The 19,781-nt window shown below is 43.1% G+C and overlaps 1 protein-coding gene across 5 annotated transcripts in view; it reads right to left on the minus strand.

Annotated features, from left to right (window-relative positions):
• Nucleotides 1–4,863: 4,863 nt before the first annotated feature.
• Nucleotides 4,864–19,781, minus strand: part of LOC110597360 (MYND-type zinc finger-containing chromatin reader ZMYND8-like) — an 82,738-nt gene continuing 67,820 nt past the window's right edge. For all 5 annotated transcript variants that reach the window (XM_078037284.1, XM_078037283.1, XM_078037286.1 and 2 more), the window contains one exon: nucleotides 4,864–5,615. In XM_078037284.1, coding sequence (XP_077893410.1) covers nucleotides 5,557–5,615 — 59 coding nt within the window. In that variant the 3' untranslated portion in view covers nucleotides 4,864–5,556. The remainder of the gene's footprint in view (nucleotides 5,616–19,781) is intronic.

The following is a 19,781-nucleotide window of genomic DNA, read 5'->3' on the forward strand; positions in this document are numbered from 1 at the left end:
TCTTTATCCTTTTCACAGGAGGAGAGGTAACTTCTGAACTGGGCAATAATACAGTTCACTAATGCTTCAGAACTTGACATTTTTGGCAAAAATTTGATTAAATATCGGATTAAATATCTGAAAATAACTATGTAATATACTTCACAAATTTAAGGGAATTGATTATTTCATAATAAATTTATTATAAGATGCTTTGGCTGATACACAAGAGATACCTTTTTGACCCAGCAGTTGTTGAAACAAGGTGGATCCAGGCAGAACCCACCAAGCCAAGGAGGTTCCCCAGATAATACCCACTTCTTCACAGGAAGCATGGTTCAGTTACTCTGGGCAACAGAGCAGAGTTTTCAACCTTAACTTCCCCCAGTGGAATTTCATACCTTGTCCACACAGCCATGAATTCTGCAGGCAGAGCAGCCCATCCCAGATTGATTAATGCTGCAGAAGCTCCACAATTTAGGACATACATTGCTTGTACCATAAAGCTGTTTAATCAAAATTTGCCTTTTGTAATCACCACCACCATACAAATTGCAATTAATGTTAAAATTTTGCTAAATACATATGATTCATAATATACTTACAATTTTTACTTCTTGTTAGATTTAAGAAAGTTTTTGAGCTGAATGTAGTGGCATATGCCTGTAATCCCAGTGGCTCAGAAGGCTGAGATAAAAGATTGCAAGTTCAACCCCAGCCTCAACAACTATGAGGCTCGAAGCAACTCAGTGAGACCCTGTCTCTAAATTAAATACAAAATAGGGCTGGGGATATGGCTCAGTGGTTGAGTGACCCTGATTTCCACACCTTGTGCCACCCCCAAAATTAAGTTTTGAATAAAGAAGTGGATAAACTCTTGAGCCATTATTAAAAATAATAGCTGCTTATCTAGTTAACCACAATAATGGTACTGATATAAAATGGAATTATATAATTTATTTATTTATTTATTTTGCTGCAAAGCCAATGATTGATTTTTGCTTTACTGTCACATACACACACAGGCACCCACACAGGAAGTAAAAATGCTATATGTTAATTTAGAAGAATGCTCATATGACATACATGGAAGGTTACACTTGGTGGCACACATATGAAATCCTGGCCCCTCAGGAAGCTGAGTCAGGAGGACTGCAGATTTGAAGCCAGCCTGAGGAACTTAGTGAAACCCTATCTCGAAAGCAGAATGAAACAATATTTAAAACCTGAGACCTATGTTAAAGCTGCAGTCCTCAGAATGACACATAAATATCTCCTGATGCAGGGCAGATGATGGGCACTGTGCATGGTAGTCTTCCTAGCATGTGTGGGTTTCAGAAAGGCTGTTAGAAGTTTACCTGTGCAGTTGTCTTCAGGTTTTGTGACATTATAACTGTGGAACCACTGTGGCTTCCAGGGAGATGGTAAATGATGATAAATATTTTATGCAAATTATGTTCATCTTTAAGTTTTTTGAACAATGGAGATTTGGTACTTAATTTTTAAATTAAATATCTTCTTCAAAGACGTTTGCTTCTTGGGGTATTATTGCCAACAGCACAGATTTTGCAATAAAGGACAACACCCACCAGGATCTGCAGGTTCTTGGCAGACTTCCAGGACCAAGCCACTGGGCACTGGGCTTTTCCTACATACAAATCACTCAAGACAGATTCTCATGGTTCCCACTGCCTCTGGCTTGGGGCACCTCAATAGTGTTTGTATCTGTAAGGCCAAGCCATGCCTGGAAGGAAAATCTAGCCAGGAAAGACAGATATGTCCCTGCACCATGAAAAATGAGAAAGTCATGGCCCCTGACCATGGATCCATTTATGATGGAGCACTGAGATGCTGGTTTTGAAGGAACCTAGTTATGTGGAGTCTGATAAGGTTTTGGGGGAAAATGGTAAGATTCATTTTTATAATAGTGTTTCCTTTTTTTTCTAACCACTTATTGAAGTGGGAGTTCTGCTGACTTTCAAGTCTCTAGTACCAGGAAGGCCTTGGCAGAGTCTTGCAGAACCCAGTGGATATGGGCCAAACCCACCTGAGGTTCACAGCTTTCCTGCATCTTGCCTTGTTAATGCCACCATTAATGATATACTTTAAAGAAATGCTCAGACAGAATCTCAGGATTAAACGAGAGTTTGTGTCTAGACAGCTGGATGTAAAGATGGAAAGAGGTGGGTCTGTAGCCAGGCTAAGAGTTATAGCAAGTTTCCTTCTAATAGACAGATTTGGGAAGACTGGTGGTCATGGCAACACCTTGAAGCACACACAGTCACCTAGTAAGGGCTTCTTCCATGTTAACTGTATTCAGGAAAATTTATTAAAATGTTATTCATAGTTTAACAAAAGGGATATTGGGACCAGATGAAACATACAGCTTTTTTCAGAGTTAACACAACATGGTCTCACAGAGACAAGCTTCTGCTGCGTGATTGTTTTTGTGGGGTCATGAGGCAAGACAGGAGGTGAGGACATGCTGTTGTTTATGAAGGCAGCAGTGCTTATTTGAATCAATGGCACCTGGGGTCACTCCTGGAGCAGTGACAGGAGGTCTCTTATGCCTAATCGTTTCCCAGAATGTCCTACTCTCAGGAGGGTGTCATCATTCCCTGTTTACCCTTAGTAGTGACCCCAGGCCATTACCACCACAAGCACAGGAGCACCAGAGTGTGGTGGACTGCAGTCCTGAAGTAGGCGTTTTCAGTTTTCCTCCTGTCCCCACCTCAGTGGGTCATGGTATGGATGCCATGATCCAGAATGGATTCTTACCTTCTCTGCTTGACTTCACATGGGAAAAATAGGAACAACATTTAGCTCTCAAGCAGGTTCAATTAACTTTGTGTGGAGAAGTGGTAGGTCCTCACCTCTGGAGTTCACCATAAAGTATGCTTGTCAAGAGAAACTGCACACAAACATAAAATTTAGAGGAACAAACTGGGAAAGAAAGGGCCAGTCCAAGCCTAGGAGTGGGGACCACATGGGCCTTAGGATGGTTCCAAGGGGGCCTTCCTATGCTCCTCTCCACACCAACACCTTCCTCTCTGGGCTTTGGGCTCTTAGTGCCACCATTACAGCACTGAAGGGAAAGCCTGGTGTATTTTCTGTAATAATCATGAGTAAAGTAAAATGCAGCCTTTCACACCACAATGGATCTCACATGATCTCAACTGGTAAAAACACTCCATAAGAGTACCTGCCCTAGGGCAGACTTGGCACTCACAGCTGCATACACTGTGGGGATCATACCAAGCTCCTGGGAGGAAGTGAAATAAGGCCATGCAGAAGAACAGTGATTGACACAGGGTCAATGCTTGGCTGTGCTAAGTCATTATTCTATAATTTATACATAGGTTATTGAGACAGAAAAATGTAAAGCAAAGAATATTTTATCACCTTGACCATGAAAGGAGCATCAAATATCACCAATTCCTGTCATATATCACAGACAAGGAAGCCCATTGCTGGGTTGAGCTTTTCAGCTTCTGACTATTGAAGGTGTTACCTAGTGATTGGGCAGAGGAGGAGTGAGGGTGCAAAGGAGGACAAGAGTATAACTGAGAGTGGCTGAAACAGGTCATGCCAGTGGTGTGGCAGTGGGAAGGGCCTGCATGCTCAGTGAAGGGTGGAGATGCATTCCAGAGACCTGGGAGCCTCTCCCAGGTGCCCTGGGCTGCAGAGTGCATGTGGCTGATTCCCAGGTGTGCAAGCACAATGTTCTTATTTTCACATTTCTCAATTGACTTTAACAGTAGCCTTGAAACTGGTAGCCTGTGCTACAGACTATAACCAACAGCCCCACAAGAGTCCTGCCATGGGCTGCCTGAGATTCCCAGGCTGGCTTGCTCAAGGTGTCAATTTCACAATTACACATTGTTTCCAAAGTCTGAGTGCACAGGCTTGGGAATGCCTTACTCCTGAGGCACTGTCAGCTGCTCCCTTCTGAAACTCCTTGTCACTGCCTCAGTGACAAGATGCCTCAGTCCTGAGTGACTCACAGGAGATAATCAAAATATTTTGTCCATACTTGAAGAAGATGTGAATAAGTCAGTTTTGGGGAAGTCAAAATTAATCCACTTTACGAGGTGTATCAATTTAGAAAAAAATATTATTTTAAACCTGAAAAACATCTTCTGAACAACCAACCTGCTAGATTATCTCATTGCTGTAGATCACTGAATTAAAGTTTTATTTAATTAAATTTTTATCACTCATTTTATTTACATTTTTGTTTAACTTATTTGAATTTTTATGATGAGGTTAATAAAGAATTGTTTTAGTGTTCTCTTTTATATCCAGAATGAGCCATTCACTCATTAAAACGATGAATGTTTGTGGACTGTTGTGTGCCTTCCCACTCCTCCCATGAACATCTCTCACTCATGCTCTTTCACTTATATGGGATCTAACTGCATGGAAGGACATCTGCAGTCTCAGACAGCAGGAGACACTCCTCCATGGTCCCTGTCTCTAATGACATGCTAGGCACGGATGTCTGAGGTTTCATACCAATGTCTCCCAGGGACACAGGGAGGGACAAATACACAGGGACTGATTGACTGATGTCTGACAGGATTTCACTCAGGCTTTCTACTTCAAGCATTGGCTGGCTTCCAATTCTTATCCCAAGGTAGTATTATGCACCTTTTTATCACTTTTTGAAAATCTAACGAATTCATAAGCACACTGTTATACCCTAAGAAAATTGTTTTATCTGAAAAAACAACCCCCAAAATAAATAAATAAATAAACACACAGGATAACCAGTAACTTTGTCCACACAAGAAGTGACATTATTTAAAGAACAATTCTATGGTCTCTGTTAATTTTTGAATCTTTATTTTGTTATTTTCTATAAAAATCATTACAGAACCATTTGAAAATATTATTTGTCCTGGAATCCTGTTCTAGAATACCTTTACAGTATTCAGAATTTCTCTACAAATTGTTTATACATATGTCTGCACATATATTCACACATACACATGCTCATTCACACGTTCACACAACATGTTTGCATACAGATATGCTCGCACACATTCATACTTGCACACACATGCTCACATATGTTCACACTTGCACACACATGCTCACACAGGTGTTCACATGTGTGTACAATATGCTCACACACATATTTCTAACAGTCTACATTTAAGAACTTTACATTTTTCTTTTCCTTTTTTTCAGTTTTCAACATATGAGGCCTTTCATAGTATGTTGTAGTTAAAGTCAAACTGAAGCAATGACATGAAGTAGCCTAGATGCCCAGTGATGGTTGTTTGGAACATGGACTGTAACACAGAGAGGAAGGGTGGGTGGATAGGTAGGTTTGGATATTCCACAGAGTTAATCAAGGATGCATACATACCAAAGTGATTCTTCCTCATGGATAGTTTCTGTTCTTAGGTGCATTGGCTTTTTGATTTGGGCATTTAACATTTTAGCATTTTTTCCATGTGCAACTTGGTGGACATCTGGGACTTTTACCACAGGGTATGAAAAGTTAAGAGCAAATTGGGGGAAGTGAGAGATTGTGCTCTCCTCTGGAATCCTGCCTCCTCCTGGCTACATTCAAGGGGAATGTGCTTCTGTACAGGGAGATGGATGCTTCTTCAGCCATCCTTCCTGACCTGTCCAAGACAAAATTCAGAGGTCACATTGTGAACACACATAGGGCCTGCCACCATTTACCACCTGTGGGAGGGTCATACTTGCTCAAGGGAGAGAGTGTGCAGAGTGGCCTTGGAAGTCCTCTAGTGGGCCTTCCAGATACAGAGTTGTGATGCTTGCCAGGAGCAGAGCCCTAAACTCCAGCTCTGGGCTCCTAAGCCATTCTCCTCTCAGAGTGGACACCAACCATCACACAGTGCCTGCTCACATTTTAGGGCAAAACTTATCTAACATGAACAGTTAAGCCTCTGAGTGCACTCCCTGAGGTGAAGTTGGAATGAAGGTGCCATGCACAGGTCTAAGGGAGCTTACATTCACCCACCAACTGTCTCAAGACCTCTCCACCTCCAGGGAACAGAAGAACACCAGTGCCCTCTCTCTGCTCATGCACTTAGCAACAGTGTTCCCCTTACTGCACACAGCCTTTAAAAGCAAACATTAATTTGCAGCTTAGTAGAGAAATTCTAGTGGATACAAAAGGTTCACTCAAGACCCCCTGGTCGTGTGGAGTTACCATTTTCTCCATCACTTGTAGGTTCATAAGGGTAAGCTTCCTCACTCAATCACTCAGGTGGACAGACACCAGATAGCTATGACTCAAAGCGGAACTCCAGGCTGCAAACATCTCTTCAGCACAACATGGCGAGCACCACAAAGACCTGAGCAGGGCTGCCAAAAGTGTGCAGAGTGCATGGGCAAGGATGGTCTTCAGATGCGTCCAGCCTGCTCACTCTGTTCAGGGTCCCTTTGGGGTAGAGGGCACTGGCATATTATTCAGGCCTGCCTCATTCCCTCTGTGGTCTAATCATTGCACTGTTTCCTGCTTGCTAAAAAATATTCTGAAGATAGAAAAGACCATTTTTGTGCCAGTATGTGACAGTCTTTTGTCCTGAATTATCAGCACCCATTAGAAGTTCAACCATATTCTCCACTGGTATAGATGGTATGCGTGGGCCAATCACTTACTCTTCCCAGTCTACCAACATCCTTCAAGTAAGCACTTGCATCCCTAAAGCCCATCCTACCACAACTTAGGAAAATGCAGAGTAGAGAGAAAAATGCCCACCACCTGGAATATTTCCAGGTCTGAAATGGTTCATTATGAATATTGTATTTGGATACAAATAAAATAAATAAGACTATGACCCCATGTTGGTCACTGGACTAGTGTTCTAGGTGTGTGTGGAGGACATGTGTGTGAATTGCCTGCAGCGGAGCCTTAAGAAGTCTGGGCAAGTAAGGGAAGTGAGGCACCCAGACTTGGTCCTCCACCTGAACTTCATGGCTACTCATGGTGGCTCCACACTTGTTCACCCTGTTGGCAGCTGCTGCCTTGCTCCACTAGACTCCACAGTGTATGCTGCAGCTGTGGCTGTTTCTAGGAAAACTGTCCAAGCCACATTTCCTCATCTTACAGAAGGTGGTTTTTGCTGCATGACACATGATTTGTTTTCTGAGACAGCTTCTCACAAGCTGCCTTGGGGTCTCATGTCTCACCTTTCTCTGCAAGGTCACCAGAAATGCACCCAGGTTTCACCTGAATGCTACTCTTCCTTTTGTTTCTGTAGTTGCCAATTCCTTTACAACACAAGCTTTCAAATTATTCTCTTTAAAGGAAGGTTTAACTTTTTAATATAAAAGTGTTGAAAGTAACAAAGGAAGGAGGAAGGAAGGAAGGAAAGAAAAAGGAAGAGAAAATACTCTAAGCCTAAGGCTATAAACAGAGGGGAACACTGAAGGCCATGCAATCTGAGCTTCAGTCCTGCTCCACAGAACCCAGGTGCTGAGGTGCACAGATTGTTCTTGATAATTCTTCCTGTCTCTTTCTCTTTCTTCTAGAGTGAAGCCCCACACTGGCACCGTGACTGGAGGTCACTGGATCCTCACAGACCCTGAAGCTCCCTTCAAGATGTTTTTCATCTGACAACCAAAATAGCCTTTCTGGCAAGAAGGGAAGGCTCTTCCTCCCTCTGCATGGACATGTCTATCAGGTCCAGGAGGAGCAGCAGGCAGCCCAGCCGTCCAGAGTCCTGCTGGCAGGGAGCAGCCACACAGTTTCCACCCTGTGGGTAAAGTCCACATGCACCCACCAGGCAGCATGGCCATGAAAAGCTGTCCCCCAAATGAGTTGAACAGAGACTTTGCCTGCAGTTTTGCCTCTGCAGCCACAGTTGCATCAGAAGTCCACTTCTCTGAACAGTCCCAACTAAAATATGAGAAACCAGAAAAGGCATGCCTGGCTTATGCACATGGGCAGACCAGAGCTAATCACCATGGCAAGGAACAGCTGCAGAAGATGCACCCTTTGAAAATGGATTAAATGTACACACATTTTGTAATGATTGTAATGAAAGTCAAGTGGATTATAATAAAATATAGAGTTTTATAAAATAAAACTACTCTATGCATAATATTACTGGGGAAATATTTAATAGCTTCTCACTGCATGCTATTGTCAAAGTTAATAATACCCAAGACAAATTTAAAAAGTGGCTTTTACTCTAATGTGATGCAGAAAAATCAGTCATTTAATATGTTAATCAGTATAAATTCAGTAACTATCTATTCAATATGAAGCAAATATGTTTACAATGTTACCTGCCATCTGTTTAATAGATGTGAGAACACTTAGGGCTGGATTCTCAAAGAGGATTGTTGAAAATTTGTTTCAAAATTAGTGGAGCAGATTTTTAATTCTGGAAAGGTTTTTCATGTGTAGGAGCACCTCCACCATGAGACAGTACTTCACAGCCCTGCTCCTGAGAGGAGCGAGAGAACCTGTAATGGATTCCAGCAGATGCTCACAGATCCAAGAGTGGGAACATTTTTTAAAGATAGCTATGAATACTTTGATATATCTATACAGATATAACAGTAGCTCATGAAAAGTAGATGTAGTTCTACACAAAATACTTTGAAGCCCAAATTTATGAATAATTTATGGTTCCATTTGCTCACAACATACACTATTACTGTACTCAGCAATTTTTCAGGATGTCATACTGGAAAGTTTCAGTTTTTCAGTATGCTCCCATTAAAATTAATTCTCAAAGTGCTTTTTGAACTGCTGCTTAAGGATGGATTTTAAATCATTATTTGAAAGAGAGCTGAAAATAAAATTAGTGATAGTCAAGGGGGTTATTGGCAGTGCTATTTTCATTCTAAATTGAGCAGGCTGGACTAGCAGAGGGTCCCGGGCAGAGACCTAGAATGGAGTTTAATTCCCAAAACAGTTTTCTTGCCCCATCTCCATTGCTCTGGAAAGGCTATTTTGCTGCAAATCAAACATAGATCATCTGCATTCCAGGACATTCCCTTTGACCCAGCCCTGTTCTGTTCTTCTCTCTCATTAAAGACATACCAAGTTTTGTGACTAGTTCTGTGGTATTTCATAATAACAGTTAGCAGTAAAGTTTATCTTTAATGATGTGGCTGAACACACCATCTAGTATGCACAAATGTAACTCAGACCAATTGTGTTGCCTGCTATTCTGCACCAACAGTGCTTTGCTTTTGCCCATGCTCTGAGTTATCACTGTGCTACGTCAATTCTTAGTAACAAATCAAACTCACCTCTACATGACAGCCACCCAGAACTGATGCTCCTCATTGTTTTTTACTGGACCAGTTAAAATCAGTTCTCTATTTCAGTTTCTCTCTTTGCTTCAAAGTGAAAAGCAGCATCTGTGTTTTAAATCTGGCTTGCACTTGGTGTGAGTGTTCCTCTGGAATTCTCTAAGGGTACACAGTTCTTGCAGGAAAAATGATAAATCCCATCTTGTAAAAGCCTGGGGAAGGTCTCATTCACAGACTGCTAGGTGGCAGCTCATTCGGGCCTGCTTCCCACTTTCTGTTCCCACTCCCACCGCAGGAGTAAGTCCAGTGCTCCTGCATTGGCACTTTGAAGGAGAAAAGGCGAGGAGGATTTATGCCAGGAGGAGCCAGAGTCTGTAGATCCCCTTTGCCTCTGAACTTTTTTTATGGCTTAAGATGTGAGTGACCTCGGAGCTCTGGCCTTTGGGAACCCACCTATGACATGCACCGTGTACCCACCAAAGCCTGAGAGGGGCTTTCCATGCTGAGATTTCACATGTCCTCACAGGCCACCCCAGGTGGAAAGGTTTTACTGGGTCTGAGAATGATTCTTTGACACAATGTAGGTGTTACCCTAAATGTGTTTTCTGTTCTTGACTTATTCCACAGTGATTATCACACTCCAGTGCTGAGAGCAAGTAAGTGTGTGAGCCCTTGGGCAGATGCAGCCAACAAGTACATGGTCATTCCTCAGGTTTCAGCCCTGCTGCCTCCTGGGTGCCAAGGTTTTATTACAAACACCTCCCCAGTCCTGTCCCCAGGTCTTCAAAACAAATTGCATTTCTGGCTACCAGGAGTTAGGTGTGTGGGCACCTGATTCCACAGACCTTCTGGACACAATGCAAAGTTCAGCAGAGATGTTACAAGATTAAACCCATTGTAACATTATAAACCTCAATTCATCTATTCCTAATGGTGTTTCAATAGTATCCTAGTAACCTCTCCGGAAAAGCTTCATCTGGTCTGTTTTTGCAAGAGCTATTTAAAAGGGCCTTGCATACAGGAGAGAAGGCTGCATTAAATCTCACCTCTGAGCTGTGGGGAGAGGTTCAGGGGCCACCATTGGCTGGAGTATTTGCCAATGTGCAATATGGGAGACATGGTTGGGAATTTTTTCCCTAGATTGATTAAATGTTACTGGCAGAGTTCAAATGCATCATTAAATTTCAAAAGTATAAGAAACTGATTTTTTCTTATGTTGTTGAATGCTCCAGAGGGTTGAGCAGTAGAAGTGAAGGCAGGCTGCCACCCTGTGATCAGCGTGCATTGGGATGGTGCTAATTTGATTATAAAACAGTAATCTCTGAATATTACAGCTATTCAAATAAATATTCTAATTAACCTGAAATGTTAGGCAAATGATACTAATTACAAATATTCTCCTGAGATTCACAGCAATGAAAATGACACTTGCAACTGATATTTCAAGCCAATGTTTCATAACAATGTTCTATATCATAGGCCTTCAGATTATTAAAATGCAGTTAATTTGCCTCAACATCATTTGTTTAATGACATTGGCATTTTGTTTGAAATTATAATAAATGCACATCCCGCTTTCAAATAAAGTTTAAAATGAGTGGTAATCCTTTGGGTAACTTAAGATTCATGTTTAGAGACCTGACACTTTATTCAGTAAGCGGAATAGTTTGAGATTAACTTTCAGCCATTAACCAATTGATTGTTTAAAAATGCTAATTTTCTTCAAAATATAAACAGGATATTTTGGAGTAAAATTTCATGATGCCACCCATGTGACAGGTCTCCCACTGTGAAGCCCTGGCACTTGAACTTTCCTTCCCATTCCTGGGAGAGAAGCTACATTCTAGAGGATGGCTGGTGTCCTTAAAGAACCATTCTACAGGGAAAAGTTTCCACACCCATGCCTGCATGGCACCAATGCTCTTCCCTGAACATCATTTTTACTCCTTAGATGTAGCTGGATTTCAATTTAGCCAACCTCCTATGTTGAGGAGCCTCAGCCTGGTCAGCAGTCCCTCTCCACAGCACTCCTGCCATCCCCTCCAAGCCTAACCAGGCTCACCCTTGGTGGACTGGGGAAGGTGCCACCTCTACAGGGAGTTCTGCACTTTGTCCTGGTGGGCTCAGAGGTCTGCTGTGTGCTGCTGGGTCCTAAAGCTGCATTTCTGGGGACAAGCAGGACAAGGCAGGACTGGCATTGAGGTCTTTATCATCCTGTTGTACAGGTCCGAGGCACAGAGGGGCTGGTCTCAGCCTGCAGTCTGTGACCAAGGTTCAGGGTAACAGGAGGCAGGAGCACCCGGGAAGGGTGTGGGTCACAACTGAAATGTGGAGACACTGGGTATTTGAAGAGGTGATCATGGGGTGAAGAGTTCCCAGGAACTGGAGATTGGGGATGGAAGGGATACATTCTGCACTAGCCTGTTTAACAACATATCAACAGACACTGGGACTAAAATTGTCAGAAAAAGCAAAGAAGATGAGGAGGGCACTGCACTGTGTGCCTAGCAACTTACAGGCTCTGGGGCTCTGGATGGGGACTCAGGGGCCCAGGGCTCCTGCCCTGTTTATGCTGGCACTGGACATTCCTGAAACCCACCAGAGCAGGAAGTGAGCTACAGGATGCCATCTCTGTGTGGCCAAATTGCTTCCATGTGAAGTGTGAAGATATGGCCCTGGAAGGAGGGATATGCTGGACGATTTACCTTTATAAACACTGGTGTAATAAAACACCCAGGCAGTACATTTATCCCTCAGAAGCAGAGGAATTAAAGGAGAGGACTTTCATTTTTGTAAAGTACATAGAGTGGAATAATAAACAGGAGGCACAAATGATGCCTCACAATGTGGACATTAACAAGAGAGCAAAAACTGTGAAGGAGACAGCTTTTACAAAGAGGGATTTCCACACTGAAGAAATGTGAACACTGGTTTAGTGAATGAGCAGGCAGCTGGGATCAGCCTCTTTCCCTAGAATTTTATCCAGAATGTATAAAATCCAGTGCTGAGAAAGGGAATGTTTCCAGAACCGTCTATGTGGAGAACTGAGCTTCCTGCAGGTCAGCACACCCCAAGTCCAGGAGCCCTGGGCCCACAGGCCTCTAAGAGCTGTCAGGTAGAAATACAGCAGGGCACCTTGCTGGAGTTCTGGAGAGTCTAGGTGGCATGTGCCAGCCTGCAGAGTGCAGACCACCAAGCAGATGCAGAGGCAGCAAGAGTGGCATTCTAGCAGAGTCCTGAGGGGCATGTAGCTTCTCAGCAGAGACCTGGAACTTTCAGAGCCCTCTGTGTTCCTGGGAGCTTTTCTGAGCAGCCAGTTAGAACCATGGATGAGACAATCACAGGCCAAAAGCAACATAGAACATTTAAAATAAAACTCATATTCTGGTGATTTTCCTCAGTTGTCAGTGACACACCCAGTGTGGAATCGAGGACTTGCACCCAAGTGTTTCAGGTCTGGTTTTTGAGAAACTCTTCCGTGGTATGAGGCCCAGCCTCCTGGTCCCTGAGAGGATGGTTGCAGGGGTGCCGAGTGCACACATCAGTGACCAAAATATAATCATGGAAAAGGAAAGAAATGAGGCAGAAATCAGTGAAGGAAAGAGGGACATAATAGAAAAAGAGAAAGTGAAAATTAAAACCTCCTTCAGAAATAGGCCAAATCTGAGAGCTGCTGCTTGAAGTTTCAATGGCCCCTGTAAAGTGGTATATCCAGTTCTGGAATGTTCTCTGGCTGTTCTGGTTTTTTGCACATGGGACACTAAAAGTGAGTAATGTGAGGCCTCCAAGGAAGAACAGCCTACTGGAGGCTATGGAGCAGGGCATAAATAGGGCCCTCACATTCCAAACACTATCATTTTTTCCTCTACATATTCAGCATGATGGATACTACTCAGATGCCAAAAAATTTCTGTCCAGTAGCCGGTGTTTGGGTCCTTGTAAAAGAATGTAACTGTATTTTGGGGTTAGGATGTTGGTCCCCAGACACCCTAAAAAATGCAGAAGCATTTACCCAGAAGCCAGAATCCTAAACTGAGGAGGTTTGCATCTACACAGTGGTGGCCTGCAGCACTGTGTGATTTCAGGCAGACAGGCTCTTTTGACATGTTCTCCCGGGGGGAGCGTCTTCAGTCAGGGACCACAGGGCCAACCTGTGCACATCATCCAGCTCCTCTTCTTCATGGTGTTCCTGGGTCTCCCATCCCAGTAGTCAATCACACTCCACACTGGGCCCCGTGGCTGTGCAGGGGCTTCTTGACTGGTCTTCCAAGGATAAGCTGGGTTCTGCCATTGAGGGTTTCCACCAGCACACACGAGCTGGGAGACACATCTGGTGCCAGCATCTTGCCCAGCCAATGCCAGCCCCACATCCACAGTTCTGTAGACCTCAGGATTCCTCCCACCACCATTAGTCACATGTCCATAGATTTCTTTTGTGCACTTGGGTGGTACCTCGCCTGAGCACTATACACAGGATTTAGAACTCTCTGATTCCCATGATGCTGAGAATCTGTACACCTGGCCAGACTGCACCTGAAATCCAGAGTACCTCCATATGGATGGGAATGAAGAAACACAAAAAAAGATCCCCAGCACACCTACAGCCACTAGAGGCAATTCCACATGAAATAAAGAGTGGGGCAAATCAGGTGAGGTGCCCAGGCTATAAAGTCTGTTATTTTGTGACATGTTTTTATGATATAGTTATAATGATGTGAAAGACACTCAACTGGAACCATTAATTTTCTTACCCCATGAAAATTGCCCAAGCCTGTATAATCTTTTTAATCACTTGATATTCATATTTTTACACAGAGATCTCTGAATATGTCATGTGTGTAATACTGATGCAAGACCTGGCACTGTAGGCACAACCAGCAATATGTTTCAATAAGGTAATTTTCTTGCTGTGTAGGAACATCAGCATAGAGCAATCCAAAATAAAAACAGAGTATGACATCTTATTGAAGCATACATCTGGAGAACAAATCTATACCTTATTAGAGGAAAATGGAATCTCAGAATTGTTTTGACAAGTGAAGCAAATGCACACCCAGTTTACATATGGTGCAGTGGAGGAATCAGCAATTAGCCCTGGAAGGACAGCTGGCCAGGCTGATGGGCACGGCAGGGCACCAGGCTCTGGGATGGACCTGGAAGGACAAAGGAGGACACCAAGACAGCATCTGCTTTCATTTCTCATTTTTGCTTCTTTATGTTTAGAGTCAGGGAACTAAGAATTCCTCCAGGGACCACAATGCAGGTAGCTTTCCTGTCCTCTTAAAAGTCAACTGACAATTCTACCTTCCATTATTTTTTAGGGTCAACCTAATTCTGTGCATGTGAAGGGGGAGATATACATACTTTGGTCTTCTTAAATCAATTTAAGCATTGAGATATGAAATAAATACTGAAAAGAATGTCACATTTTTAAATACTGGTTGTGTTCAAACTCACCGTGCTGTAAATCATCTGCTCTGATAACTCCCCACATCTTTATTACCCTTGTGAAGCCTGCAAGGAATGGCAGACTTCTGTCCCTGGGCCTGATTGGTGCTTTCCTAGGATTCTACATCAAAATAGTCAAACACTTACAATTTGCTTATTCCAAGCAGCAAAGATTTCTGAGTTAATCCCCATACAAATGTGTCTGTGAAAACTCAGCAAAACAGAACAATGAGTCACAGGGCACATCCTAGTGTTAAATTATTTCACAGACCCAGCCTCTATTAGAATCCATTCATGTTTTCTCCTTTAGAAAGAAAACTCAGATTACCATGTACAGAATAGGCAAAAATAGCAAAAACATAATCAAGTGAAACTAATAATCAAAAAACTAGAGAGGAAAAAAAGTGTAAAGGAAAAAAGGCTTCTTATTGCACAAAACAGACACAATTTCAATTCTGGATTTTTTAACGATGAACGTCTCTGCATACAATTATCTTATTTTAAGAAATTATTCTGGGATTTGGTGAGGTTTGTGAGAATGAAGAAGAAAATGGATTAAAATCAAATTATAAATACTTAAGCTGCAATAAATCCTGAAACTGAATTCTTCTAGTGATTCTGCATGTGAGTCAGGCTGTGTAGGGACCACTATATACTCAAAAGATTGTGAGGGTGGCTGTGGCACAATATCCGGAAAACTTCTCCATGCCTGCCTCTGCATGCTCCCACTCTAAAGGACTGGGAATTCTGTTGCCCTTGTCTATTGTGGAGCAGGACAGGCATCTAGATGACTTGTGGGCAAGAGTAAATAGAATATTGTGCAATACAAAAATAGAAAGCTGCTAAAACCAGACAACATTTCAAATGTGTGCTATTAGTGTTTTTAATTAAGCATCCCAGGCCCTTCTATTAGGGATAGTGTTTCTCACCAACAGAAATAAAGGCATCAAAGGTTAGAGGAGTCCCTTGCTCCAGAGCCCTGGTCCATCAACCTGTGCACAGCAGAAGGTACTGATGCTCATGCTGCAGGGAAGATCCCTTGGTGACCTGTGTTGGGCATCTTTGTTCCTGTTTGTGCATATTCAGAATACCCACTGTGGCAGATGGAGGGTGTCATTAGCAAGATGGAGCTTTTCAGCAGGCAGGACCAGATAGCTTGAGCAGTGGTGTGGCAGAGACCAATACTTCCCATGTCTGGATGCTGATGGGAGGGGGCTCAGGGAAGAACTTTATGTGCCTGGTGGCTTTGCTCCCAGCCCCAGTTGTTTAACTCTGTGACATTTTATTTAACAAAAGATAAAAGCACTCTTGGTTTCTACTGTTTTTATTAGAAGTCTGTGCACTTTGCACATGCAAACAAGACAGCTAAGAGAGGGTTTATGAACTAGGAAGGACTGAACAGAGGGGCTGGATCCTTATGGTCATCCTTATAATATGCAGAGAGATTCAGCACTGGAGACTCAGAGAGAAAGAGAAAGTGATCTGCTCATGGGGGGGTCTAAATTTTCTGCATTTTGCTCATAACAAAATGTCCATCATGTCTCAGAGTATAGAATATATACAGGATATAGTCACCACAGAATTAACTGGAGAGATTGACTGACCCATATCAAATGTAAATTTTCGCATGTTTTATATTAATTATGTAGAATTGAAGTAATATATATTACCATATTCATTAAAAATACTCTCAGTGACTGTTACCTTCAGTTTTCTCGGTGACTGTTACCCTCAGCACCTGACCTCAGGAGGCTGAATAGAGAACATTTCCTGGCATTCAAAACTTAAGAGGAAATGCATAAAAAAGATGCAATGTGGTTTTTCAAACTTACTCCACAGGATGAAGGAGGCAGTGAGGACAATGGGCCTTCCAGGACCATTGGGAAGGATTCCTGGCCCTTAATGTTAACTCCCTGCAGTCAGTGATGAACAGTGCCCCAGCCCTGTGTCCTAGAAGCTCTTCTTGCTGTCACCTTCTGAGTTTCCTGTGGGCACAGTGTGGGAGCACCGCTCTGGCAGTAAAGTTGGGTGGGGTCTGCTTTGCAAACACCACACACCTCTGTTTTTCTTCATGCTGGTGTAGGCTAGATGCTCCTGACCATCAAGGACTGAGCACAGATAAATCTGTAAGCATGTCAATCCATGCCTTGGAGTCCTTCTAGGCCAGTGGATTCTCAGCAACTGGATACCTTGAATACCTGTGGCCCCATGACAGCCCAGCTGGACTGAGCTCAGTGTGGCCCTGGGTCCCAGGTCCAGGGACCAAGTGACCATGGGGTTAATACTGCAGCTGCAAGGGAACCTATCACTGACTGCTCTTTTCTTCATGGAAATGCCCAAGTAAATGGAGTGAGCTGGTGGAGAGTCCATCTTCTGATGTAAAATATTATTGTTTGGTTGCAAATCAGAATTTTTAAAAAAAAAATTAAAAGCAAAAAATATTTTTTAAAACTGTCTTTTTCTATGCTTTGCTTTATTTTAGCTTGAGAATCCTACCTTTAGAAAACATATTCCAATGTCACATAATTTCATCCTAACACTTCACCTACCACCAGTTCTTAATGCACACTCGGATCAGGATTGTTTTTTTTGCTACACTGAGACAGGGAGAAGTGCAGGTCGGACTTACCATTGTTCTGTATACCTGCCTGGAGGTGTTCTTAACTTGTGAGCACATGCCAGGCTGGCCTGGGCCTGGAGTTGTCCCTGCCTGGTTATGAATACTCCCCAAATGAAAGGAACAATGTGTGGCAAGAATGGCTTATTGGATAGCTTTCACCCATCACCCCATTTTTGCAAGATCTTTCTATTGTGATTGGCAGGAGGGCAGAAACCTGGAGCCTCCTTTCTTGGCCCTATTATAATGTGTACACACACATCATAATACACAAGACATGTAAATATATGCACTTACACTACATAAATACCATAGCCACACCACACTCTTCCATATGTACCCATGAACACACACTACACGTGAACACATATAACACATTTCATATTCTCTGCATGCATTTATGTGCACTGTTCTGTGGGCACAGGGGATACTTGCAGATGGCTGATGCTGACTTGGCACAAGATGCGCCCTTTTTGTGCAGGTATATGCTCTAAGGGACTTCTGGCTTCCGTTTCCTAGCTGTGAATGGGATTGATCCTAACCTGGATCTTTCAGATATCTTGGATCCTGCACCACAGATGAACAGATCACAGAGAATGCACACTCTTACCTGAGCGTGACCCAGGAGAGCTGTGTCTGCTTAGCTCACAGTACATGGTGGGTTTAATGGACTAGATCAGGAGATCCCCTCTGAGCCAACACTGCCATTCCTGGGCCATCCACTGACAGGGGTTTGGGTGCATGCACAGCTCGTCCCACACACACATCCTCCTGGGGTCACACTTCCTACCCTTACTGGTGGCCATCTCACCTTCCCAATGCAGCTGTGAGCTGCCCAGGATCAGTGGGCTCCCACCAACTCCTAGTCTGGAACTGTCATTCTCCAAAGTGTTGCCCAGCAGGGGGAAGGAGCGCCTGCCCCACCTGGTTGCCCCGTGAGACCCTCAAGGCTTGCAGGAAAGCCCAGGGCCCCTATTCACGGAGTTTACCTGACTTGCACTTGCACAGGCAAATACCTTACATGTACCACACATGCCGCATATACCACACATCCACACATTCCACACATCCACACACATAGGAATACATAACACCACACACGTACACACATATACACACATGATAAATATCACAATCACATCACACATGCCACATACCTATACACATAATGAACACATGCTATAACACCACACACTAACATGTACACATCACACATAGCATACACACAAAACCACATATAATACACCCATACTCAAATGCAAACATTCCATACATATCACAGACACATAAGCACACATATACACATGCACTTACACCATGCATTGCAAATGAACCCCCCACCACAGGTATACCATGAACCACATAAGTACCAACATACACAAAAATACATGTACACACACATCATAATACACAAGATGTAAATATATGCACTTACACCACATAAACACCATGGCCACAGCACACTCTCCCATATGTACGCATGAACACACACTACACGTGAACACATATAACACATATTATATACTCCATGTGCATTTATGTGCAAACACACCCCAAAAAACTACCCAGGCCTCATGTATGCCACACAACCATGAACACATAAATGTATACCATATACACCACATGCATAAACAAAGACACACATGCACACACCCCACAAATATCATGCATGTGTCACATGCTGCACACATTCATATACATATGAATACTTTCCATACACCAGAGAAACCTAGATATGCACCTATAAATGCACATACATCACACACTACTGTGCACCCCATACCAAACATATACCACACACACACTGCATAATCACAAACATAAATGTAAACACACATACACATTCAAACAGACACATCCCTACACACTATACAAACACCAGAGTCACACCAAATTCTTCTATATACACACACATGAACACATGCTACAAATACTGTACACATGGCACAATGCACCCACTAAACACTGCACATCCATATACACATGACCACATACATAAACACCACAAACACATGAATTCACATACACTATGGACCATATGTGAACCCAACAAACCACATTCTCACAAAAATAGACACATAAAATCACACACCACACATACTAAGTGCACATGTTCCCTTGTACATTCCATACACATACATAGCTCATCCAGACATAGCATAACACATGCACACAGACACACACTACATCCATATCAGAAACACACATACAAACACCACTTATGTGCATGGACACAACACCACACTCATTAGGCTACGCTGACATGGAGGTTGTCAGATCCCCAGGTCCTATGTACACACTGTGGGATGCTTCTGCGTGCTGCTCCATGGGGCTACACATGGCCAAGCTCCAGCTGAGAGAAGCAACTGCCCTCTGGGATCTGGATTCTGGTTACCCATTCCTGTATTTCCCACGTAGACTGGATGGTGAGCAGGCTACTTTTCCCAAACACTGTCTTTGCAATAAATGTTAATGAGACATATCT

Source organism: Ictidomys tridecemlineatus, unplaced genomic scaffold (assembly GCF_052094955.1).
Source record: "Ictidomys tridecemlineatus isolate mIctTri1 unplaced genomic scaffold, mIctTri1.hap1 Scaffold_70, whole genome shotgun sequence".
In the NCBI taxonomy this organism is placed as follows: domain Eukaryota; kingdom Metazoa; phylum Chordata; class Mammalia; order Rodentia; family Sciuridae; genus Ictidomys; species Ictidomys tridecemlineatus.